The 27,411-nt window shown below is 38.6% G+C and overlaps 2 protein-coding genes across 3 annotated transcripts in view; one reads left to right on the top strand and one right to left on the bottom strand.

Moving 5' to 3' along the window:
* ar (androgen receptor) overlaps window positions 1-9,483 on the top strand; it is a 32,299-nt gene extending 22,816 nt beyond the window's left edge. For both annotated transcript variants that reach the window (XM_034683288.1, XM_034683289.1), the window contains exons 5-8: window positions 1,038-1,182; window positions 7,686-7,816; window positions 7,931-8,082; window positions 8,806-9,483. In XM_034683288.1, the coding sequence (XP_034539179.1) occupies window positions 1,038-1,182; window positions 7,686-7,816; window positions 7,931-8,082; window positions 8,806-8,964 (587 nt within the window). In that variant the 3' untranslated portion in view covers window positions 8,965-9,483. The remainder of the gene's footprint in view (window positions 1-1,037; window positions 1,183-7,685; window positions 7,817-7,930; window positions 8,083-8,805) is intronic.
* Window positions 9,484-17,792: 8,309 nt separating this feature from the next.
* The window catches only part of LOC117812817 (oligophrenin-1-like), a 37,027-nt gene continuing 27,408 nt past the window's right edge, over window positions 17,793-27,411 (bottom strand). The window contains 6 exon segments of the mRNA XM_034683774.1: window positions 17,793-18,862; window positions 18,976-19,024; window positions 21,007-21,057; window positions 23,325-23,472; window positions 24,998-25,312; window positions 26,129-26,282. Coding sequence (XP_034539665.1) covers window positions 18,857-18,862; window positions 18,976-19,024; window positions 21,007-21,057; window positions 23,325-23,472; window positions 24,998-25,312; window positions 26,129-26,282 — 723 coding nt within the window. The 3' untranslated portion in view covers window positions 17,793-18,856.

Raw genomic sequence — 27,411 nt, 5'->3', positions numbered from 1 at the left:
GATTCCGTCTCTGCTCTTTGCAGATGATGTCGTCCTATTGGCTCCATCGAGCGGTGACCTCCAGCTCGCGCTGGGACGGAATCAGTCCAGCGGCGGCGTAGAAAAAAAGCGCTCCTGGAGACCTGTCACTCAGCTGCAGCCCCCAGCTGAGCGCAACACCTTTAGTCAGCTGATTCTGAAATATGCTTTAAACTTAAAACACCACTCAGCAAGTGAGGAGAGAGCAGCGCAAAAGACTTAATGATGTTGAATAAGCAGAGTGAAATGCAGATAGTGCCTTCTACTGTTTGTCTACCTGTTTTACTGTCTTGCGATATATCCTTACATCCCTCTAAATTAGTCCTGTGTATCGTACAGGAATAACACTGGGACAAAAGATGTCTTTCAAAGAGATTTATGGAAGGTTTTGTGTCGTCCAAGGCCAGCCAGCCCCAGTACCCAACCACGGTCAATCATTCAGTGAGTTGTGCATTCATTTAGTTTGGATGCTCCTGCTTTGGCTGCACTGAGACCGTTGAAAGCTTAGTGGGAGGATGTATTCAAACTTTCATCCTGAACAGCCCACAGACCTTGTAGGAGGGAGCCTGCTCATTAGCATTTAACTCTTTTGGGGGTTGTTTGTTCCTTGTACTTCTTTTTATATTATCTCAGTGTTTCATTCAAGGGAATGATTAATGCAGGCTGATGATATCAACCATTTTTTCACATATATGAGAAAAAATAGTGGTCCTAAAACCGTGCCTTGAGGAACCCCTCAAGTGAATAGTTGTTTATTAAGAAATGATCACCATCTTTATACTCCAAGAACTCTGACAGAGACATCAAGTTGAAGGCTATTAAATAACCTGGCTCAGAAATCACAATTTGTTCCCTGAGTGCATTGGAAATAGGTTCCCTGATACTTAAAAGATGTTTGATATACTACTTTAGATGAATGCTGTGGTACTTAACAAATGCATAGCATCTCATAGTTCCTTCTGTACTACCAGATTTTCCATGTTGTGTCACATTTTACTAAATCTAAATGTTTTCTTTAGGTTTTAGAAACCTCCATGTGGATGACCAAATGACTGTCATTCAGCAGTCATGGATGGGGGTGATGGTGTTCGCCCTGGGATGGAGGTCCTATAAGAATGTCAACAGCAGGATGCTTTACTTCGCTCCAGATCTTGTGTTCAATGAGTACGTAAAGACCCATCCAACCCTATCATGTTCACTGAAATGATTTATTTCAGGATTGACCAACATGCAGCTTTCTCTATTATATGGAGATTGCAACCAATGACTGAGCTGGTGCTGTGGTACACAATGCAGACACCAGTTTTTATCCGTCTTCAATCTGTCTCTCCCCAATCCTTCTCCATCATTTACTTTCCTGCACATGCAAACACGAAGACCTCTCTAGAATAAAAAAAATGAAATATGAAGTGTGAATGCCTGCAAGCTGTTTAAGACCCTGTTCATCCAATTTTCTTCTTGATGTTCTTTTGTCATGGGGAAATTAAGGTGAAGAACAGTAGTTTTCAGCATTCAAACTCTCACAGGGTTGGTGAGGGAATCTGATTGATTTGTGAATATCACTCATGAGAGACAACACAAGTGGTGAGGCGTTTTTAAGTCTGAGGGAGGAACACTAATTGTATTATTAAGGTCCATTAGATGCTTACATGAATACATTTTTTTACTCTATGATTCAAGCTCAACTAAAAATCACTGATTGTTTCTTTAAAAACTCAAGTATAGAGTTATTATGTAGACCAAGACTAAGTGATAAGAAGATATTCTTACTCTCAGAATGTTTCAGAAAAGTGAGATATATAAGAGTAATGCCAGTTAAGATACATAAAATCTTTTTTTTGTTTTTTTACTTCATGTGAAATACCTTGGCTGTAAATAAGAGGTGTATGTAGCTACCATTGTTTTACATTAAGGCCATCATAGTGTTGGTTTTGAGGGGACAGAAACAAGTAAAGCAGCTGGAGCACAAGAAGTTATTATTAGTGCTTACACTAACACTGACATGGCTAGCAAGGTGTATGTGTAATTTGTATTACTAGTGTTATTGTTATTTGTATATACTGTAATTTGGCAGATTAGCTTGTTAAAAGTAAACAAAAGTCTTCATAGAGTCAAAAACACACAATAAGTCTTTTTTCAAGGTTAGTAACTTGGCAATCACATGGTCACTTAGCCCTAAAGCAGACACTGCTTCATATTGATTTCACTTTGATTGAAGCAAAATTGGAAAAGAGTGTCATGCTGGATTGAAACAGACTTCAGTCCAGCTGTCAAGACCTGAAACTAAACTGGAAAATGACTGTTTAGAAATTTTTCATCTGAGAAGTAAAGTCATTTTTATCATCAACTTCTGCGCATTCAAACATAACTTTTAAGCTAATTGAGTGGTAGCCTGCAGCTCATTGAAATAGCTCAGATTTAAGGCACACAAATTGTGGCTTCACTTCTCAGACATGTCAAAATACAAATCAAATATCTGTTAAAGAAATGTTTTAGTCAGATACATTTTTAAAGCTCGTTTTAAAAAATGTTAGAAGTCAGTGATGTTTACAGCAAGTTTGTCATTTTGATTCAAATTGTAGATCTATGATTTCCACTATTTGAATGACCAAACCTACATGTGTTATCGTGTGGTGGAAAAAATCAGTTCAAGCTGCAAACTCATTTGGTTTTCTTTTTCCATTTGCATAGAAGTACAAAGCAGAAAAATATGTTCATGAATTGTTGTTTTCATCTAAAAACATTCAGAGCGAGAACACGGAGACCAACATTTTACATTAGAGAAATGTAGTTCTCCCCACAAATTTAAACCAACAACACAACAAGACTGCCTATATCAGATAAACAAAACACATTCAGGCCTGTTCATTGCTTGATTATGTTTTCTATTCAAACTTAAGCACAAATATATTTCACAACCTCTTTTGGTTTTACTGGCAGAATAACCAAATGAGAATTAATGGTAATGGGTTTAACTAAAAGGTTAGAGCAGTGGGACTGGTTTGCTGATTAACTGAAACTGGTGGTGGGTTGAGAGGGGTTACTGAGCAGAAAAACTCACACAGCTCAGTTGAAGCTGCGTGGTCACTGGCAGACAGTACTGGTCATACTGGGCCGCTTCCAGGTTTGATTGTGTAACTGTGCGAGTGACTGTGAGGTACAGTTAAGTTCAAAGGGAGTGTTTGCACTCAGTGAACCTGCACTAAATAAATAAAGGTCAAACAGAAAAGATGTTCAAAGTTCCTGAGCAGCAATGTGTATGGAAATACAATATATAGAGAATTAACAAACAGCTTTAATAGAAAGCAGTGTTTTAAAAAAATTATCTAAGTAGATGGACAACATTATTTATGGATTTTGTTGTAAAGTGGATTGCAAAAGTACATTGGACAATGTAGAATCTGCATTTGATTATATCAACAATGAAGCTGCTAGACAGCTCTTTATCTGCTCTTCCTCCACTAAACCCAAACTGTGTCCCTTCTCCATAAAGACCAATTGTTTTCTTTTTCTATATTCATATTTTACTGTTCTTGAATGTGACGTTACAATCATAATGCAAATTGGCAGCAAGGTTTGGAAGTAATGAAATGTGGTGAGTCAACTTGTCTGGCAGTGTCAATATTATGAGGGCGTCATGGAGCAAGTTCATCATCCAGATTTACTTTATCAGATTGAATCCTTCAGCAATCCATAAACTCTTAAATTTAATCTGTGGACAAACAGTTCAATCCAAACGGAGGAATTCCCTGCAGGTCATTGTTTTTACCAGCTTGCATGTATGCTCTTCCACAAAAAGTACTTCCACAAAACCAGTGATAGTGTGAAATCCGTCTCTTAATGGAAATAGTAAGAAGAGCATCAGGACAGTTTTGACATAGACATAGACAAATTGGACAAGAAATGATCCATATTGAAAAAACTGAGATTTTAACCATTACAAAATAAGCCACATTTCCCATAAATCAACTCTCTGATGTTAGCAAATGAAAGGGTCACAACTCTTGAATTACTATCATCAGTTTATAAATCACATTTTTCTGTTAAACCTGATTACCTCCACTGACATGATATCATGATTACAATGGTCGCCTTTAGAAAACTCCCTTCACAGCTGCAGCAGGCATCATGCCGCTGTTTTCATCAGCTGATAAAACCCTGTGACAACTAAAATACAATCGACCTTTACTGTCTCAGGGGTCGATTACGTTTGTAAACAGCTGTGCATTTCGGCAGGGCCGTATCCAGAACTTTTTGACCGGGATGGTCCAACTGAGGCTCTCACATAGTCAGGGGTGGCCAGTGCATTTACAAATAAATAACATTTAGACTTTCTGTCTTCACAACCTACTTTCAATTAAGTATTAAACAGTCGTTATATTCCTTTGACTTAAAAAAAAACATGACAAAGTGGCATCAATCTTCTAAGCTTGTTTCTTTAAGGACTTACAAAAGATGTTTTTTCAAAGTCACATTTAAGGGCACTAAAAAAGAAATCAACTGTCAGCCTTTTAACTCATCCCAAATTATAGATTGTAACAGACACCCCACCTCTGACAAGGCAAACAGCCTATCATAGTTTAGGATTTTGGGGTGGCCGCTGGGATGGCCCATTGGATTTCAAGGGGTGCCACTCTTGGCGACCCCTCTGGACACGCCACTGCATAGAGGTGAAACGTCTCAATCTGTGGGGCGAGAGAAGTGTCACAAAAAAAGGATTTTCCTCAGTTTAATATCAGCTTCCGTTTACCAATACAGCTATAATTTTCTGAAGGACAACATACATCGCCTCTCCATCAAATAGAATCAGTATTTTAATTTTTTTTAAAAAGCCATGTTTCAAAAGCTCAGATCAAGACCGGTTTTTTCGTTTAGTATAATGAACTCAACCCGTTGTCTATGAAACCGATCCCAGTTGTTGACTGTGATGTTGCGTTGGACCAAAAATGAACAGATTGTGTTGATTATTATGTAAATGCAAAAAAAAAAAAAGTGAGCTGACTGATGTAGGGCAGAAAACTGATGCTTCACAGCTGTGAACTCAAACTCTCCCTGCTTATGGCCACTCCCAGTTCAGTGATGTCACTGCAGGATGGTCTGCTCTAAACAGCTGACCAGAATGTCTGTTTGCAAGCACCAAGCTGAAAACAGGTGGGAAACATTGACAGCACAAACATCTCAGAAGTTTCGGGTTATATGAGCAAAAGGAATTTTATTGTTTCCCTAAAATTTCCAGAATCCACATCTTGGAAAGTAAAGAAGAGAAACGCAATATCTCGACAGATGTTCATTTATTTTGTTTTTGAAGGTTTTTTTGAGGTTTGATGGATCACAGGTTCAGATTTTAAGAACTGAATTACGTCCATGAGGCCTAGTTAGTCAGAAAGGTGGATAATTTAAGCTTTTTGAAAGAAAATTGTGCACAAATTGTTAATGGACTTGAGTGCCCCTTGTCAGCTTTTATATTTGCTGCTTAACCAACTCCTGCCAAGTAAAGGCAGTCCTTTAAGAGGGGCTAAAAACCCTGGCACAGTCTTTACAAAAATAGTCTGAAAAGTAAGTGAGTGAAAGACTGTTAAATGTTTGATTGCTGTACTTATATTCTTAAAGTTCAAACCCTACCTCAGTTACATCTACCAAGCTGTTTTTAGAACATCATATGTATTAGTGCCGTTTTTTTCCATTTCAGAATAAGAAATTAAATGGCTGTAAAATAAAATAAAATAAATGAATAGGAAAAAAAAGACTGACTGAATTAAAGCAGTGCTTTCACATCATTTTGATATTATAACAGGTTTTTTGTCTTGTTAATAGCTCAATAGTAAGATCCATACAACTGATGTTGTGCCTGGATCAAGGCAGTTCAGCTCCGTATGAAAATTGTATCCAGACACTGCTCCTGGCACTGAAAAATAGTGACGTTAAAATCCACATGTTTTTGTACAGATAAAAAAGAGATTCAACATGTGCTATTTTATGGTATAACTAGACGGGGCATTTCCTGGAGAAATTGCAGAGTGAGAGCTGGCTCTGTGTGGCAGGTGCACCACTGCTGCCTCAGCCAACTGCAATTTGCTGCCACAAATTTCAGAGTCCTTATGCATCACCTACTGATACAAATACAAAAACTGCAACAGACTTGTTCTACATCAGGTGTGCCCAACCAAACAGAAGTAAATCAGCTGCAGACCTAATAAGAGCAGTTCTCTTCATTCACAACTTCGCTGGATTTGAGTAAGCATAAAAGTAATCCACCTCCCACTCCTTGTGAAATATAATATTTGCTATTTTAGCATCAGCTATTTTTGTGCTTTGTAAGCGACAGGACATGCTTGTAAGCAAGCATAGACAGGGAAACATTGCTACACATTTAACAATAAGGATTGAAAAATAAAAAATATACCGTTGTATTATTCTTTAATAAACACAGAATAAAACAGTTAAGTACAGCGTGCTCTAAAGCACACAGAGTCCATCGCTGTCATGTATTTTCATGATTGTATGATATAGTGGGGTGATATCCACTACTGTTGTCCTGCCTCTACATACAAAATTTGAAATAGCCCAAGAATGAAAAAAAATAAGACAAAAGAGAAAAGAAAAAAAGGTGGGATTTAGAGCATCTAGAGTATAAAAGATGAATATGACAATGGTATCAATCTTCGAACGAACACTAACCTGAGCTTTGTTGTTTTGAATGAGGGACCAGTGATAAAATGACACCCAGGAGAGTCCGCCATCCTTAAAAGCAGAGATAAGATCTGAAAAATTCGTATTGTCAGTTATCAGTTGTTCAAGAACCAATAGTTTGTGTAAACAATGTTTAAAACAAAACTTCCCCATCATCGCTAAAGAATAACCAGCTCACTATCATTGCAAAGGTTCTACTACATTATACGTTCCTTTTGTTATAATTTATCAAATTATATTGTACAACTGTCTAGTCTAGCATATCCATCATACCTATTACTTTATAATATAACTGAGTTGCACTGTTTAGTGCATCACTTTTTAACCACAGGTCTTAAATTCTTCCCTCATTACCAGAACGAAGAGGAACATTCAGCTCTGTTTCTTATCTCCCTTTTTTCAATTTTACCTTTTTTTTTCAGGCTGCAACTGATAATATTTCACATTTAAACTAATTCCTCATTTTTTGTGTCTCATCTCTATCTTCACAGCATGAATATAACAATGTTACAAACTGTCTTCTTCCTGATTCATAGAATAGGTTGAATCTTTTCATTTTGCAGGAGATGAAATTCTGCTCATGATGCCCACTCCCCTCACTCCCACGCTTATTGAAATACCAAAAGATTTCTCAAACGTAATGAATATGAACTATCCAATCTCCTCTTACAATATTCAAATAGGAATGATAATTTATGAACTTTAAAGTCAATTAAAGGCAAAGAATTCTGATTATATAGAGTGATGTGTTTCAATAATATCTTGCTCTGGATGTCAAAGATCACGCAGCAGAAATCTGTGATGTTATAAAGATAACTCACTCTCCCCATCACCCCTAAATAGTCTAACCTCTGACATCCAGCACGTATTTATGAAAGAATAAATGCCAAAGGTGTAAAACAATTTTTCTTGCACCTCTCATCATTTGATCTTCCATTACTTCACATTTCTCATCCTGACCTTTTTTACATCTGCAGACATCGGATGCACATTTCCACCATGTACGAGCACTGCATACGGATGAGACACATTTCACAAGAGTTCCTGATTCTGCAGATCACTCAGGAGGAGTTTCTCTGCATGAAAGCCTTGCTCCTCTTCAGCATCAGTATGTACACAGCATCTAAAACAAACGCAACATTCTTTAGTGGAGTAGAGCAACACCAGACACGTAACTTGGAAGCATGCAGTCAAACTTATTTTCTTGTGTTTTCTTTTCCAGTTCCAGTTGAAGGTCTGAAGAGTCAGAAGTACTTTGATGAACTGCGCCTTACCTACATCACCGAACTTGATCGCCTCATTAACAATCGAATGAAAACCAATTGTTCTCAAAGGTTCTACCATCTCACCCGACTGCTGGACTCTTTACAGATGGTAAAAAACACAGCTTGTAATAAATGCCTCCCAATTACTCATGAAACACTGAACACAATGGAAACAAAACAATGTCAACAGCTGAGCTTTACAACTTTGTTTTTTAATTACTTTTTTGGGGCTTTCAAGCCTTTTTTTGGAGAGAATGGAAAGTGGATAGAGCAGGAAACCGGGGGAGAGAGCGAGGAGTGACATGTAGGAAAGAGTCCACAGGTTGGAGTCATACCTGGGCAGCCTGCTTGAGGATCTTGGCCCCTGTATACGGCGTGTGTGACTCAACCATCAGGCCAAACTGCTGCCCCAACTGTGAAAGTTTTTAAAGCTGAAGACGACATATGTACGTCTTTAACCGAATTCAATAGGCATAGTTAAAAGTCCAGACCTGGGGTTGTAGTTCTACTAATTTGCTTAAAACATTTCTTGGCAGTGCGTGAAATTAAATCCCAGAGAAGGCTGTCTTTTTTTTAATAGCCTTCAGAAACAATTCTGCATTCAACCAGAATGTGATACTTTAAAATCTAACCTTAAAATGTAACAACTGTTTTCCAGAGCAAAGGAAAAGATTAAACTGATGAGTTTACGACAGCAGGATTAAAGCATCCAGACCTCAGTTTTTTAGGCCGTGCCACCTGTTTAAAGAGAGGATGGTTCTTCTGAGTTATCATCAAAACACTGCTCATAGTAGGTTTTAGCCCTGTTTTCTTTGTGTTTCTTCTTTTTCAGACGGTACAGAAGCTCCATCAGTTTACATTCGACCTGTTCGTCCAGGCTCAGTCGCTCCCAAACAAGGTCAGCTTTCCAGAGATGATTGGGGAGATCATCTCAGTCCATGTACCAAAGATCCTGGCAGGTTTGGCCAAACCAATCTTGTTTCACAAGTAGAAGGATTTTTTTAATGAATAAGTGACTCATCTTTGCTGCGTCCATAAACTTTAACAAATGTTCTGTTTCCCTACATCTTCAGTCTAATGGCTCTTAGCCCTGTCCTGTAATCTTTTCTTTTTTCCTTTTAGCCATAATTGAGATACTTTGTTCATAACCGTTAAAGCTTTTATCTGAAGTGGTGCAAAGCATCATATGTCGACTGCTCTGCTATTTCAGAGTGCAGTGTGTGTTTGTAATCTGGATCAGACATGCTACTTTACATAAAGTTTGTAAATCATGACGCAGCAAGCTATAAGTATGAGGGTTAAAACATAACGTTTCTTTCACCAACATTTGGCAAGGTGTTCAAACTGAAAAAACAAACCCAGCATGAAGATGATATTGAATCACCATCAACTCCCCAAAACTTTTTTTTATTTCCCTCTGTTAATTTTCTTAATAACCTTTTATTGTACATAAAGCTTTGGAGGCATTTAAGTGTACAAGTGCCTTAAAATCAGGATTGTGGACCTTGAATGTCTTTTAAAAAGTTTCATATTTAACCTAATTTTTATCAAACAAAGGTGCAAAAATCTGATGTGACATAACAGTGTGTCTGGATTCTGCAAAAGTGCTACGACAATCAGCGATGATAGGGTAGTGAGGCTTTCCACCTCCAAAAACAGACTTCATGTGCTGCAATTTGATCAGTGAACATAGATTATTAGATTTTTCTAAGGGAAAAAAAAGTGCTGCTTTACAAATGGAGAAGTGAAATAGAAGATGTAGGGTGCAAGCTGTTGATTTTGAAATCAAACTGTAACACTTATTCACAAGAAGAAGAGAAAGTAGCACCAAAAGTTATCAGACTTTGACATTAAAGCTCTTAGTTTTGCATTTTAGACTTCATTGGTTTGTGGAACGAGAAGTGATGAAATTTAATCGAGAGAACGCACATACATTGCTACACCTGTGGCGTATTTGACAAGTAGTACGTTTTCAATCATTGTGTAGCCACAGCTCAAAGCATGCTCTGCTTTATCCTCTTTTTGGACCCATTTACGACTAGTAAACATACATAGAGCTGCATGCTCATTTTGGCAACAGAAGTGTGGCAGAGCACACTGGTTTTTCAATCCGGATGCTTTGGTGTTGAAACCCAGTGTGTACACCAAAAGAGATATTAAGCACACAAGCTACTCAATGCTTATAACTACATCATCTGTGGTCATGAACAGACTTTCATTTGCTAAGACATAAGATACTGAGCTTTGTTAGCTGTGTGTTTTAAAATAAGAATCCTCCCAAGCCAAAGACAGGTAGCCTGGGTCATAATAAGCAAGCCAGAAAACTGGGTCCTAACAGCAACCTGTATCTGAATGCCATGGTAATAATCACAAGTTGGTCCGAAAGGCAACTGGACTGGTAGAAATTCTTGAAGATGTTTCACCTCTCCTCCGAAAGGCTTCTTCAGTTCTGACCAGACTGGGGAAGAGCTTGAAGATATCAGCCACTAAAGGCTGATTTATACTTCTGCGTCGAATCGACGGCATAGCCTACGCCGTAGGTCCGCGTAGCTCCCGTACCTACGCAGAGGCCTACTCACGTAGCTGACGTGCACCTCCTCCAAAATGTAACTACGCGTAGAGCCGACGCGGACCGCAAGCTCTGTGATTGGTCCGCTCGACGGCTTGGTCTTTCCCGCATTCACAGCACTTCTGGGATCCCGGACATCGGCCACACATTGGCCGTGTATTTCATCTCCTCCTCTCTATTCTTCATGTAATCATGTCTGTATGATAAACAGCAACATGTATCAGCTGTAGATTAACTTAACACGCTCTGAATCGATGTGGAAAAGTAAACAGAGATCGTAGCAGGACCGGAAGCAGGCGACCGGCTATCAGAGAGACCACACTGCCCTCAAGCGTTTCGGAGGAGAATTGCTGCGCGACACGGACACATCGACGCAGAAGTATGTGGGGCTCTGTCCGCGTCAGCCCCTGCTGCGTAGGGGCGACGCAGAAGTATAAATCAGCCTTAACAGTCTTGGGTGTGTCCAGGAGTCACAAAAGGGTCCTAAGTAGGGTCGTTAGTCTAGTTCCTGGCAGTTGTTCACCTGACTCAACGACTGTCATTTGATAGGAGAACAACTGCCAGGAACTAGACAAACGACCCTACTTAGGACCCTTTTGTGAAGCTTTGGATTATTACCATGACCTAGATGATGACCGAGAACCTTCACAGACACATGGTAATAATCATTTTGTGTTTTTGGCTCGCTAGCTAGGATGCCAGGATACCTCATGTTTAGCTTCAGCTTCCAGCCACAGATGCCAGAAGTTTGTCTAAAAGGTTGTGATCCTGCCAGTTTTCTGTAGAGCTTGAGTCCACGGTTGGAATATCAAATCTGACATCCGACCACGCAACAATCAAACATTGTGATGCTGGAAACAGTTTTAGCTTGATATATTAAGCTTGCTAACTCATCTGGAGCAAAACATGGCTTCGGTTGACAAAATGCGCATTCATGTTTTTGATGACATGGGATGTAAATGGATTCACTCGGATCATAAATCAGACAATGAAAATCATCCTGTGATAGAGAAGACTTGTAAGTAGCCATTGAGTTCATGAACTTACTTTGAAAATGTTCAGAGAGGATAAATCAATGACAGATAGTCATTCTCTCACATACCTCTGTTCAATCTGACCTCTTTTACAACCAGTGAAGTCGCCTCCTGCTGGTCATTAGAAATAATGCAGGTTTGAAACACTTATGTTCTCTCTTTTCAAACCCTGTAGTGATATCCACTTTATACAGAGCCCATAGCAACAATTAATTACTACTTTCACTTACAGGCTTGTGTGCTACTCAATAACTAGGGTCACAGAAAATGTTCACCCAGTTGTATTTGGTGCTTTTTTGGTGTTAATTTACTGCATATTTAACTCAACTAAAAACAGTGTTGTGTCTGGTAGCAGCCACACAACCAAAACCTCAAATTCTACGTGTTTTAAACAGACATAACATTTCTAATACAGTATAATGTATAATAGCTTAAATGCTATCTACCGTCTTGTTCTAAGAGCAGAGGTTGGCGTTGAAGGAATTTAGCATCCACTCATGTACAGTGCACTGCCTTTGTTTGACTGAGCCAATGCAGAACAATGCAGACATCTTCAGAACACACCGCATGCTACTGATGCTCTGCACTTCACACCTCTCCTCATCACACCAGCAGTAAATGTAAGGCTTGTTTCTTGACGTCACTAATCATAAAGTATTAACTTATAAATATGCAGAGGGTTAACTTGTTGAAGAACTCACTTTGCATGGAAAAGATTTGGACAATTTGTTTACGAGTTTCAATTTTGTTTGTTTCCCCTCTTGCATGATTTAAAAATAATAGATAATGACAGATTTAGCTGACTTGAAAATTTAACCCAAAATGTAGCTGCACTCAGCTCTTTAAATATGTATTTAGCTATCTTGCATCCAATTTTGATAGATATAAGTAAGAAAATAAGAAAAACATAATACAACTGTGAAGAGACCCACAGTAATATCATGGCTTTTCTATTGGAAAACACCAATATGTCAACTTTGCTTTTTATACTTAACCGTTCAGAGGGAAATGCAGCATGAGGTGCTAATGCTGCATCTTTGCCAAACACATACACAGCCCTGATCTATCCCACCTGCTTCATACTTTTTCTGTAAAAAACAGGTATGCATAGCATTCTGCTTAGAATGCATAACAATTCTGTACAGTATCTTTAGAAATATAAATCCTATAAAGCATGTAAAGGCGAAGTAAAATCACATGAAAAACTAAAATTGTGTCGCAAAAGTTAGATTGATTGGAGTTCATCCCTGCTGCATAACAAGGTGTTGACAGAGTCCTGCTGAGAGCGGTGGTTACAGCAGTACAAGCGAGAAAGCATGGCACCAAACAAAATCTGAATGTTAACTAGATCCAGAGTGCCAGAGATCTCAATCCAGGGCAGTAATATTCCAAAACCAGCAGGACAAGAAGCAGAAACCTCCAGCCAACTGAAAACTGGAAGGGCTTCACATGTGAAAGTCCTTGACTTGCCCTGCCAGACCTCAGAGATGAAAACCAAAAAGAAAATGCGTGGAATGCCTTGAAGATAACTGATCACAGACACTGCTGTACAACAGTTTGGAGAGTATTATTATTACACTAAGTTGTACACAGTTTAGAATTTTGTGTTTTCTCTTTAAAACATAGACCAGGCTGGGGAAACATGAGGCCCCTTGTACATATAACTTTGTCAGCAGAGTTGAAATTAGACTGAAGAATAGACTGATTGCAACATGTTTTTCACAGTCCAACATGAACAAAACTTCAAACTAACTTCTGCCATATATTCTGCACCCTTAAAACATTTCAAACATGTTTTCTTATTCTGTAACAATTCTATGTTTCTTCTACAAGCTTGTCGATGCATGCACCATGTGTTTGTGTAACTGTATGCAACTGTTTGTATCTTAGCTTTACAGAAAGCAATGCATGGACAACAACGTGTCCCTAAAAGTGTTTATTATATGTCCGAAGGCATGAAACATCTTGTTGACCAGTACACTGACTATGACCGTCAGACTTTTGTTAACTGTTTTGTTGATAATCTTCAGTGAAGCGTTAAAAGTACATGACATCATCGTCTGCACAAATGAACATCCTTCTTATGTTATACAGTATTTGTTATGTGGAAACAAAATGGGAAGGAAGTGGAAATTACAGGTGCTCCATCAGACTTGACCCAACTACAACAGATAATCACAGCTCTCAGATAAATGCATTCATAAGCTGAGACAGCAGCAGTTCAGCGTGAAGTTTACACCACTCTGAGATAAAAATAGAACACAAGAAGAAACAACAAGTTCAAACTTATAAGGCCTTTCTTACTTATGCTAATTGCACTATATTTTAATGCTGTTGTTAAAGTAAACATTGTGTTATTCCTCATTGTTAGATTGAACACTTATTCTAAAAACTGTTGTCTTTTTTACTGTTTTAGTGACATTTACGACCAAAATCCCCCAAAACATTGGGAGGTTGTGAAAAATGTTATAAAAAAGTGATTGTTTGCAAATTATTTAAACTCTATATTTAATTGAAAAAAGTGCAAAGACAACATATCAAATGCTGAAACTGACAAATTGTGTTGTGCTCAAATATATGCTCATTTTAGATTTGATGCGAGCAACACATTTCAAAAACATTGGGACAGGGACATGTTTACCATTGCGTAACATCAACGCTTCATTCACCAACACTCTGTGAACGTTTGGAAACTCAGGAGACCACTGTCTGGAGTTTTAAAGTGAAATTCGCCATTCTGGTCTGATAAAGGATTTTTGCTGTTCAATAGTTCAGACTCTTCTTTTTAGTGTTCTTCTGTCTCAGAGAGGAGGAGGAATGAAAAGAATGGCAAATTTTGATTTGTCAGACCACAGGACAGTTTTCCATGTTGCCTCAGTCCATCTTAGAAAGACTCTGACACAGATAAGTCATCAGTGTCTCTGGATCATGTTTATGTAAGATTTCTACTTTGCATGACACATTTTTAGCCTGCATTGGAAGGTGTAGCCACAAATGGTGTTCACAGACAATGGTTTTTACTAATTATTTTGAGCCCGTGTAGGGATTTCCACTAAAGAGTCTTATCAGTTTTTGATGTCATGCTGCCTGAGGCCCAAACCAAGACTGGATCGAGGATCATGATCATCCAGTACTAGTTTTCAGCCTTGACCATTTGTACGGAGATATCTCTTGATTCTCTGAATCGTTTGATGATGTTATGAACTGTAGATAATGAAATCCCAAAATTCTTTGTATTTTATGCTGAGGAACATTATTCAGAAGTTGTTGACCTATTTGCTCACCCAGTCTCTCACAGAGTGTTGAACCTCTTCCAATCTTTACTTCTAGGATACTATGGCTGTTTTCGAAACCACCTACTATACTAGCAGTACGTACTGATTTTGCCAAAATTCAGTATGTAGTAAGTAGTATGCGAACAAGAGCAAGGGCAAAATCTGCAGTATGCCAGAACTCCCCGGATGTCTACTGATTCTGGAAAATTTCACAGTATGAATCAGACCAGTCTGCCTCGCGTACTGTTTCCAACAGTGCACAGCGCTTGTTCCACTTTTTCTTTCCTCATCTTATTTGACGAGGGGAACTCAGTTTTTAGGTGCTGTGAAAATTATTAAATTACATATAACCCACTTCCTAACTTTTTATATCATAAGTGATGCTAAAGAAGCAGTTTATCAATCAGCTTGGCCGTTGTTTACTTCCGCTTTCCGAAACCGGAAATCCAGTCTGGCTCAGCGTACTGCAACACAGATCGAACAGAACAGTCATACTACATACTAAATTAAAACGCAGTATGTAGTAGGCAGTACCTACTACCTACTACATTAGTAGGTAGTATGTAGCAGGCCATTTCGAAACAGCCAGCCTCTCTGGAATACCCAGTCATGTTACTAACCTGTTGCAAATTGACCTAATTCGTTGGGAGATGTTTCTCCAGGTGTTTATTTTTTAGATACTTTTAACTTTTTCAGTGTTTTCTTGTTCCTGTCTCAAATATTTTGAAACCTGTTTCTGGCATTACATTTCAAACAAGCATCTATTTTTAATAAAACAGTTACATTCTTCAGTATCAACATTGAATATATCGTCTTTTCACTATTTCAATTACATGTAGGGTTTGAATTACTTGAAAACCATCAAAATCTACTTATATCAACATTTTACAGAGCCTCCCATCTTTTCTTGAATTGGGGTTGTAGTATTACACAAAGTATTAGCAGTCCCATCCACTTCACAACCTGAGTGAGCTACATAGATGCCCCTGTACATTTTAATACTGATATGGTTTTATAACTGCAGGCTATGGTGTTTTGACAAAAGCTGGTATGTGCCCATTGTGCTGCATATTTAACGTGTTTCTTTGTACATGCTACTATGAATGTATATATTGATTGGTTTAATGTCTGTTCTGGTGTCCAAACATTTGACTTTGAAAGTCGTCTCTTGTATGATTTTTACCTTTTGTGACCTGTGGTTTTTTTTTCAATATTTGTGTTTTTCAAATTTGTGTAATGCTGCAGCAATCTTTTAAAGGTGATTAAAATAATTTGGACTCTAAAAATGGAATGGGAAGTTGTGTTTTTTGGATTCAATGTATATAAAGTACTAGTGACCGAAATACAGAATATATCAAAATGCTATTGTTTTCTAGATCCTTTCTTTCAAAATCTGAATGAAAGCAAATGTGAAATGTAACTCTACTGATAAATTGTCTTTTAAACTAGAGAAGTGACTCATTGAGAGTTAGTAAGCATCAAAGCAGAACTCAAAAGTAAAAAAGTTATTGAGTTGTATCAGTATCAGGCGGTCATTTCTTAATAAAGCAGTAGAGGAATACGTGAGCTCAAAGCACATGTTTAATTCAGCTTGAACTTCCAGTAAACAGAGAGCTCGCTTCACAGAGAACACACATTCTTTTGTTCTTGTTAGTGTGTGTGCTCTCAGTTTGAGAATATTACTCTTGACTGTATTAATTTTTCTGAAGCTCAAGGTCATATGAATGGGCAAGAAATAGGCAAGGGGATTTCCAACTGCCCCTGATCTGAAGCCAACAATCACCAAGTCCACTGCTGAGACTTGTACAGTAGTTGATAGAAATGGAGGTTAATGTTGGTGGATTCTGAGTGATGAATAAGGAGGTGACTGGCAGTGAGGGCTGGAATGTGGTGGGAGGGGTGGACAGCAGAATAAATGCAATGTCCGACTGCAAACACATTTTGTAGACGGATGAAAGTTTGCAAAACTAAACCAGACTAATGCTAGGAATGACTGTGTTTCCTGTTTTTCATCTGGACTGATTTTGATGGAAAAGTCGAACATCTCCACTCTTCACCTGAATCTTCACCAACATTTCAGTCATGTCACTTGAGCTGTAGGAGCTCCTGTTAAAACAGAGTATTTGGCTGAAAATGATTAAGTGCTAAACCTTGTGGAGACACATGATATATTACGCTCCTCAAAGGCAGCATAGTTAAGTTTTGGAAATGATCACGGTGATAGTCATATGGCTCGATGAGGTTCAGAGAGGAATGCAACACCACAGGGGATGGACTGGAAGGAGCCTTGGCAGGACAAGAAACTTATTGGTTTGAAGAATTTTATCTTTTTCCTGTTATTAGCCATGGTAACAGCACTACCCTGCAACTCTAGTATGTCCACGGGTTCAACAAAGGCGGAAATATCCCAATAGTTATTAAAAAGGTTCCTTCGAAATATGGTTCATAAATTCATGTTTCCCTTCTCACTAACTCTGCCCTACTTTGGTGATCCCCTGACTTGTCTTCTGGCGCCACCATGAAAATTACATTTGTGGCCTTGAAAAAAAATATGTAAACACAAATTGTTCGGGTTACCACGAGATTTGTTAGACAAGTTCATAATCCTCCCAGAAAATAACTATAGATCTGGTTATTCCCCCACTTTAGATCTGGTGCCATTGTCAATTTAGAATTAAAAATATTTCCTCCAACATGCCTGAATTAGTTTCGACTAAAAACTGTAAATGCAAAAAAAATCTCCTTTAGTCTTCACTGTAATTTGTTTGTAGTGCTGGCTAGGAGGCAAACATGTCAACATGGACAACATCCTCATTGTGTGAGCATATTAGCGAACTGGATGCTCTTCAGCCTCAAATAACCTCACATGGTTTTTCTTTGCTGTAAGAAAGAATTAAATGTAAATACACAGGACTTTATTAGAAAGTAGCCATGAGTCACATTAAGAACACTTCATGTTTATTTTTCTCTTTTTGAACAAATTCAAGCTCAACATCCAGAATTTTCAAGTTGGGTTATCAGAAAAATAAAATAGTTGTAACATTTACATAATGACCATTTAAAGGACAAAGACATTCAAAAATAAAACTCTGGAGTGTTATTTCACATATTGTAACAATCACTTTTTGCTGTTCAATCCCAGCAATTTATTTGAGGTTCAACAGATTCAGGTAAACTTAACAGAGCCTCCTGTCTGTGCCCGCCGAAACACAGTAGGTATAAGCGAGTGACACCAAATCCTGAAGTATGGGAATGTAAACCAGTTGGACATTTTTTTAACAATAATATACAAATGAATTATGTAGATCCAAACTACATGTACTGGAATACAGGCAGACACTTTACAGCAAAATACTTTTTAGTAATGCCGCTCCAAAAGGGATGTTTCTCTTCATATTGGAAATTACATTAATGATTCAAAATTTGATCTCAATATTTCTTATGACATGATTAACTAAAATAGCTTCCTTAAGCTACATCCAAAGAGTAATTCAATTAGCTTAATCTAGTTTCATGACCTGGTGTATGTGTGAAAACAAGGAGTTAATACTAACACTTTTTTTTTCATATATCCAAATTAAAAACGATTAAATGGTTGTGTCATTTTCATTAGTCTTCACAGGGAGGACTATTTTACAAGAAGAGAATAGGTTAGGTAAAACTAAGATAAACTTTCAACACTGACAACTAAAACAATCATTAGTGACTTTAACTGAAATCCAAAAAGGGCAAAGGTTGCTTTTTCTTTCTCCTCGCTTTGGAATAAGGATCAAACACAGAGTCAAGTACTTTGCAAACTCATTCAAAAGTTGGTTTGCAATGGGGTTGACTTTCAACACTGGTCTTACTGGTAAAAATTAGATACAACCGTTCTCTTCTTTTCTTGGTCCATCCAATAAACCGAGATTTACCGAGAAGATCTGCAGTGACTCCTTGTTGCTTGTTGCTCACTCGCAGTCACTTGTGGCGGTCACGAAATGCGGCTGCCATATAATCTTCTTAGCTTTAATTCTTAACAGACAGAAACAGAAACATGTTACGACAGCATAGCAAAACATTTCTCTGTTCATTAACCGATTCAGCAGATTCAACAGCATAGAAAAAAATCATGAAATATTTCTCACCTCTTTTTTATATTGCGTCACTGATGAAGGCGACGGGGAGGCTGGTGGACTAAATTAGAAGACAAAAATAAAAATTACTATCCATTTGTGGTTTCAGCTCAAGGTCACCAATGATCTGCCTCAAGGCCCAGCTACAGAGTTTGTTAGAGCTGACTCACTGTTTCAAATAGGTCTAATACATTCTTGATAGCAATATGCATCAGACTTTAACAAATATTTATATTTTTAGTCATTTTGAAAGCAGAGGGGTCTGATTTGATAACAAAGTGGATCTTCTCTAAGCTGCAGGATGTAGAAATATAAGAATATTTGTCAGTCACACTGTACATCCATCTGTGGTTCTCTTTACAGGGCTTACAGCCAACTGTTCTTATTATATCTGCCCTGCATTTATTTTTGATGCTGTTGTCTGCAGTGGCCCGCTCTGGAGGTCCAACTTTCTTCCACTGTGGGATAACTCTCACAATCTGTTTCCTTTGTCCCAAAGCCAAATAAGAGCTTTATACGTCAGCACCTGTCTGTTAGACACATTAATGGGATCTGTAACAATGATGAAGGAGACCACAGTAAACAGAGAGATAAACTGTCTTTGATAAAACTCCCACAAATTCAGGCGTTTTTCATTTCCAGCCCTCATCAGTGCCGGAGCGGGGGGGGGGGGGCTGCAGGGATATAACTTGGACTACCCGAGCAAAACATAAAAGAGCAGATGTGTCTCTAGCTCAAGCGGCAACCTGAAAAATGAAACTGATATGTTAGAGCTAAAAACTGCAGTACCTAGAGTGTCCACTTGAGGCTAGCTCCAGAAGGAACAGCAAAAACTAACATGTTTACAGCCTGGTCCAAAACAAAATTGGTTTGATTATCTTATTTCTCTTACCACACACTTCTTTTGTGACTTATTTTATAATTTAGTACTTAAGAAGATATTAAGGTTACAAAGTTTGCATAATTAGAGGCACAACTGACTTGACTAACATGATGGCACACTGTATCTGTCTGCGCTGGACCACAGTGATGTTTTACATATGCACGCCTTTGCTCAAAGCTTGCACATGCTTGACACTGTATATCATGGAGTTTTGAGGTTTATCACCAATTTTAAAACGATGACTCATCACTGTGTGCTGTACTTGAGAGTAGGATGGTCCACCCTGTCATCACGCAAGAAAAAACATTGGCATCTTCTTATTTATAAATGCATCCTAGGACTTCTTATCTTCTCGCATATATTGAACAAAAGAACTCAGGAAGTCATAATCTTTGATCTCAGGATCTTTTAATATTATCTGTTCCGAGGGTCAGGACTGAACTTGGGAGAAAGGCGTTCAGGTTTGCTGCTCCCTTGACCTGGAATGCCTTACAAAAGGATCTAAAACTGTCTGATATGATATCTTTGAATGCTTTTAAGCGCTCCTTAAATGACTTGAAGGCTGAGGCATCTGTCTGTAGATGTTTTGTTTAAATGTGACATGCTGTTTTTCTGGAGGTACCTGTTGTGTAGCTGTTGTATGCGTCTGCAATTTGTATTTATGTCTATTGTAATATTGTAACTCTGTAACTGTGCTGCTGCCTATCTTGGCCCCGACTCTCTTGGAAAAGAGATTTTTAATCTCAATGAGCATATCCTGGTTAAATAAAGGTTATAATAATAATAATCAAAAGGCCTGCCTCATCTACACGTCTTTGCCTCTTGCCAAGTCGAGCCAAAGTTAGGTTGAGCCAGCATTTCTAACGTGGCAACAGCAGACAATAGACTTCATAACAAGTGGGTGACGTCACAGAAACTTCATCCATGTATTATACAGTCAATGGTCTACCTCAACAGTTGCATTTTCAGTGTGAGGAGTCTGACAAGATCAACAAGAATAAAGGGTGTCTATTAACTCAATGAAAAAGGGATCAATTGAATGACTTTTATGAACAACCTTACTTATGATAATTTGATTTTAATGACATTTCTCCTCCTGAGGCTTTGCGGCTTTCATCTGCTGTACTGGATGTCAAAAGGCAACAAAGGCATTTACTCACCTGCCAACTTTTCTGGAGGCATTCTCAAAAAACTTTGTTTTGGAGGCAACGCTACAGAGAAAGAAAAAATTACAGATTAATTTATGATTCATCCTCTATTTCAGATTACTCATTTAATCCTTTGTGATCAGTCAGTACACGTGTAATAGACTTCTTTTTAAAACGTCTCCCTTTAAACACCAGTCCCAACTGTTATTGTTACATTTGTGTGATAATTATAAACAAAAGCCAAGATGATGTGGCTTTTGGGTGAGGATGCATGTACATGTTACAGCAGGATACACTGCACTGGTATTGAACATGCTCTGAAAACAGGTCTCACTTTTCCATCCAAAGGTCAAGTTAAGTCAGAATCTGAAGATTAAGATTCTTTTTCTCACTGTATGTGTAATGTCTCTTTTTGGTATAAGATATCTTATTGATCTATCTCTATCAAAAACTGTTGTTATTGCATCATAAAGCAATAAATAACTCAACCCTAAAATTGTTTTTGGCCATAACTAAAAAGACTGAGCTATAAAAGCAACACGGTCATATCACCAGAGATAGACATGGATATTTTTACCCACTGGTCACATGGGTCATCATGCTACTAATTTTACAGTTAAATTAGATTTCTGGTGCAAGCAGTTACCCATTAACACATCCGGAAGATACAGTGCAAGAAAAGCATTTGGTTAAACTTGTGCGTCTTGCCATCTGGTGGAGTAAATCCAATATCCAGTCTCTTTTACGCTCTTGTTTTGGTCTCCACAACCTCTTCAGGTACTCATCTGGCTTTTTGGTTGCAAACTGCTAAACTATATTGACTTCCTAATGCATCTCACATTGTTGTTGGTGACAGTGTACTACTATAATAATTTAGATGTGATCTGTAAACAAAACAATGAGCTGAAGATGCAAAAGTGCAGTGGAATGCTGAGAAGAAGTGCAGTTATATTTCTGTGTGGGTTTATAACTACTGTGACAAGAAATCTGATCATACACTGGTCCGCCAGAACATTAGGACCTCAGATAGGTGGAGTGAGTATCATTGGCTATCTACGGTGGCCCTGAGAGCTCACAGCACTGTAACTTAAGAAAATACATGCAAAAAGACAAAACACAAGCAAATTAAGAAACAACACAACGGAAGTGTTTCCAGGGGACACTTAAAAGTGATGCACAGGTCCAGACACTCTTGTAGTTTAACAGCAGATCACTGCAATAGGCTGAATCATGCGATCACATTGTTAAAATAAATCAAAAACACGTACTTTTTTATCTCCTTTTCGAACACCACTGACGGTAAGAGAACCTTAATAGCGGTGTGACTCAAAATCCACGTCAACAACAAGCGTGTCCAGACGTGTGCATCACTTATAAGTGTCCTCTGGAAACACTTCCGTTGTGTTGTGGTCTTTGCAGCGCGTTTTTCTAAATGCTGCACATGTGTTGTCAAATTGATGAAGATGTTTTCTTAATTTGCTTGTGTTTTGTCTTTTTGCATGTGTTTTCTTAAGCTGCAGTGCTGTGAGCTCTCAGGGCCACCGTAGCCATCTCTTTACAATGACACCTATTAGCGGGAGGGATATACACAGTGTTGTGGAAGCACAAGAGGTAAACACACAGCAGGAACTTCAAATATGCACACACTCAGATGTAAACACACAGAGCTGTTCCACCCTGCCTGCTCCACCAGCTCACAGTGATCTTGTATCTCTATCCCACTATCATTAAAATGTAAAATGTTAAATATTGTGCTTTTAACTAGCAAAAAGGCTCATGTCTCATCAGGTCAGGGCTGTTTTGATGAAAGGGGGGCCTGCACAATCAGGCAAAAGCTCATAACGTTATGGCTGATCAACACATTTAGTTTACCAGTTAACGCAGTAAGCTCTTGAGACAACAGAACCAATAACATAGTCATCACCTTGTCCGCTCTTGGCAGCAGTATTCATCACAGTCAACCCGATGGCAGAGTAGTGAGAAAATCATGATACAACTACCTCACAGGGAGCATCTGAGGTTTCACTGCGTTCATACCAAACTGTGACACCGATGTCAGACTGTGGTGCAACTTAAGATTCAATCCAGTTCACTAGACAACATGTCCATTCTTTAATCAGACAGATATGATGATAGAGTACTGAAGCCTCAAGGCTTTCTGATTCTGACACAGTTAAGTTTGCATGTCTGTCATGATTTCCCGTTAGCTTCCATTAAATTGTTTGTGGTTTGTTTGGTCATATAAAGATTGAGTTGTTCCATGTTTATTGAGTCTCTTGTCTACATTCGGACACTTATATTATCCATGAAGAATGGCATGGAGTCCTTACTAGGATGTGTTTGTGCTCTCGCTGCTGGCTGGACTGGGGGGCTTCTGTGGAGCGGGTGCTCTGGAGGGGGGCTCAGGTGGCCTCACCGGGGGTCTACAAATTGCATGTTTCTCTGTGGATCTTGTTCTGCTCAAGCCTTCAGAATCTCCTGCAAAACAAAACAAGACAAAAGCTCCATGTAAGACCACATGAGTAATTAAAAAATATAAAAGGACCTTGGTGAACCTGAAGATAAAAGACTGACTCTAACATTTAGGCTGAATAAATCAATGATTAACAGATCGAGGCAAAAAGACTTTCTGTTTGTCAACAACAGTGTGCTCTTTATTTTCAACCAGAAATGCTTCATATGATTTTCCACTGAGGCCAACTTCCTAGAAACACCATTCAGTTCAGATAAACAAGCTCAATAAGGCTCAAACTGAGCCTTTATAAAACAGTCAAAAACCAACAACAGATGACTAGAAACTAGCTCAGATCATGAACAACAGCAGCTTGATGTGTGGCGGCCCATGCCAAAAAAATTACTACAATTGGCACCACTCATTACCTTTACTGCAATAATAAAACAGGGAAAAAACAGCGAGTGAGTAGAATGTTTCTGAGTGACTCGGGGTTGCAGTATGCATTAAAAAGATCACACAAGTAAATGAAATGATCACAGGCTTGCCAGCAATTCTCTGTTTCCTGCCCACTCAAACTGAGGTACTACAAAGATTGTGTCCTCTCACCTGTGTTGTTCACGATGCTGCTCACCTCAACAGCTGGCGTCAATAATATGCACTTTTATCTTCAGGGTGCAGGTACAATATGCCAGGGATGTGGTTTAAAAGGGACATCACATCTTTAGTCTCATGCAGTATGCAGCTGCTCAGTAAGCTCTGATAACACAGTCTGAACTTTGGCTCGTTGAACTGTGTGCTTGAAATCCATCAAAGGAACCATGTTCGATTTAGTGACGTCAATTGAAATTACTTCTTTCTTTCTTTTTTTTGTGCAATCTTGCATGGTTATTGGTAATGTTTTGGTACCAAGTTAAAAAATCAAACACAGGAGTGTAACTTCAGCTGATACTTAATACTATTAGAGGAGATATAAACTGCAGTTCATCGAGAATCCGCTTGAGGCTGGCTGCAGAAACACCAGACACCACATAGACACCAATTCAAAAAAGACAATCTTTGCAGCATTAATAAACAGGATTACAGCCTGGTTCAAAAAACGGCTTGGCTCTATGTAGCTAATTTCTCTATCGGCACACACTGTATGGGGGGTGAATTTTTTTCGAACGCAATGGTTCAGAAAATATTAAGATTACAAGTTTTTGCCCAAATAAGGACATGACGGACTTGACTCCCGGTCGGGAACACATAGCTGTTGACTAGGAGGCTCAAACTCCGCCCCTTTACGTCACACTCTGCCTGGTTAAGTTCTGCATTTCCAATATGGCTGCCGCCGTATATTGGCTTCAAAACAGCGTTCAGGAACAGATGGGTGACGTCACGGATACTACGTCCATTATTCATACAGTCTATAGTCAGTTCCTTGGCTGGACCACCCCAGTCAAAAAATTCTGGACACACCCCTTCCCTAGAGGTAATCCAGGTTATTTCATATTCATTTCAATTGTGAAACAAGTACATGAAAAGATCACAAATAAGTGTTGGTCATACCTTCTCTATTGGCTGATGCGACTTTAGGAAGTGGTTTCCGGCTCTGGAAGGATGGCACTCTGCTAACATAGACTCCAGACTCCCCATTTGCCGCTGTAGAAGAAGAAGAATCTGGCCCTTGCCTTGTATTGTCTGTCTTGCCAAGGTCAGAGTCTGGTTTTCTGTCCCTACGGCTGGCTGTTCTGGGCATTAGCGCTTGTCTTGGAGGAGGTTCTCTTGGAACCTGTGGAGCACTGCTTAAAGGTTTTGTTCGCTGAAGTGGAACTGGACTCGGTGAGACTTCCCCATCCGGGACAGGGCTGTCGCTCTCTCCATCTGTTACAAAGACACAGAAGAGTGATGAATACAAGGTACTGACTACCGAGAGAAAACTCTACATCTAAACAGAGAGGGGTGTTCAGGAACTTAAGGTCATGGTCAAATGTTGATGAAAACAAGTACAGGATGAAGAAGAGGAATGATAACATACAAACTGATATTTGAGCGCCACTTAGAGTGATTCTGCAGTTTTGTGCATATCTCTTTTGTTGCTTTAAGAACACAAACAGTGCGTGTTAATGAATTTAAAGCACATTACACAGTTTGATTGGATCATACAGAGATAGTTACAAGGCTATACCCAGTATAAAGCTAAGAACAATTTAATATCACACAACCCAGGGTGGACGGATGGAGATTGAGACACACCCACTTAATGAGAAGTTTAACAGACAAATGAGAGACAATTATGCAATTTAGAAGAGGCATCGTCAAAAAAAAGACTAATGTGAGATAAAAAATGTCGAGCAGAGAAATTTATTTGAAATTGGAGGAATTTCCTTAGAACCATAAAAAAGTGAATCAAAAATCATTTAAGACAATGAATAAATTTGATTTGCAGTTTTTTTGACAAACAATCAAATTCATTTTACGGATACTTATTGAAATAATACCTGATCAACACATGACAGTCCACACATTTTCTGTCCTTAAAAAACAATTTAAAATGTTAACCTGCAGGTTTGTTGTGGAACAGATTTTTCAGGAATATATTTTAAAAAAAACATCTAAAATTGTACATTTAGCACAGACAGGATGGGATAATGGAGAGGATGATGATGACAGTTGGGGCCAAAGGAGGCTAATAATTACTCTCTGTGTGCTGAAAGAGGTGGTGACTAAGAGCTTGATAAACACGAGGTGGCCGCTTGGAGATTGTGATGGGTTGTCGCTTTCTCGGGGTGATCCGCGGGGGAGGGACAGGTGGGGCGGAGCTGTTGCTGTCCTCTGGCATATTACTGAAGATCTGTGTTTAAAAAAAGAGAAAAGTGTTACTCTTTGGTTCAGTGGCTACCATTTCAGGTAGCTTGTAACTTATTTTTTCAAGTTTATACATGAGCAAGAGCATAAAAAAAATTATCAAATTACAGGTTGTTTTTCACAGAATGGTTTTAAAGCTTAAGTACAAATGCTTAATTCTGAACATGGACACTAATGAATGTTTCTGCAGCTAAGAATCTCTTTGAGAAACATTAAACTAAAGCTTCAACTTTTGGAATAGGCATGTATTATAATTCCTACAATGACTAAAATGAGATAGATAATATCCATGGAAAGTATGAAGTAACAGTTAACAGTTCCGCTTACATAGACTAGACATAGAATAGACTTTAAAATCCTGCTGATGGTTTATAAAGCACTGAATGTTTTAGGCCCAAAGTACATTGCTGATCTGCTGCTACTGTATGAACCATCTGGACCTCTGAGGTCATCAGGTACTAGTCTGCTTTCAGTCCCGAGAGTCAGAACGAAACATGGTAAAGCAGCGTTTATTAATTATGCACCACATATCTGGAACAAACTCCCTGAAAGCTGTAGGTCCGCTCCAATTCTCACCTCTTTTGAATCAAAGACCAAGACTTTTTTATTTGCCACTGCCTTCCTATCTTCGCTTATTTTAACTCACTTTAAATGCAAATTTTAAATGAACTTTTAATATATTTCAAATGTTTCTTTTCTTTTCTGTTTTATTATATTTTTCATTTTAATTGTGCTCTTTTATGCTTGTCTGAATGTTTCCAATTCTTTTAATGTTTTAATGTAAAACACATTGAGTTACCCTCGTGTATGAAATGCGCTATACAAATAAGTTGCCTTGCCTTACATTTTGGAGTCCCAGTCAACACTACTAATTTATTGACGTGTCACCTTTCTCTATTGCATCTTGATCCAGTTCTGATGCTCAAGTTCCCGTTGCAGGCACTAGACAGAGGTCAACATGGCCCCATCACAAAAGAGTTGCAGTTTGGGAGATGCTCTGACCCATTCATCTTGCCATCATACTTAAGCCCTTGTCAAAGTGTCTCACATCTTTACCCTTGTCATTTTTTTCTGCTTCCAGCACATCAACGTCAAGGGGAAGTTGATATCTGTTG

The sequence above is a fragment of the Notolabrus celidotus genome, chromosome 5, assembly GCF_009762535.1.
Source record: "Notolabrus celidotus isolate fNotCel1 chromosome 5, fNotCel1.pri, whole genome shotgun sequence".
Classification (NCBI taxonomy): Eukaryota; Metazoa; Chordata; class Actinopteri; order Labriformes; family Labridae; genus Notolabrus; species Notolabrus celidotus.
Note: the sequence above shows the minus strand (reverse complement) of the source record. Positions and strands in the feature narration are given on the sequence as shown.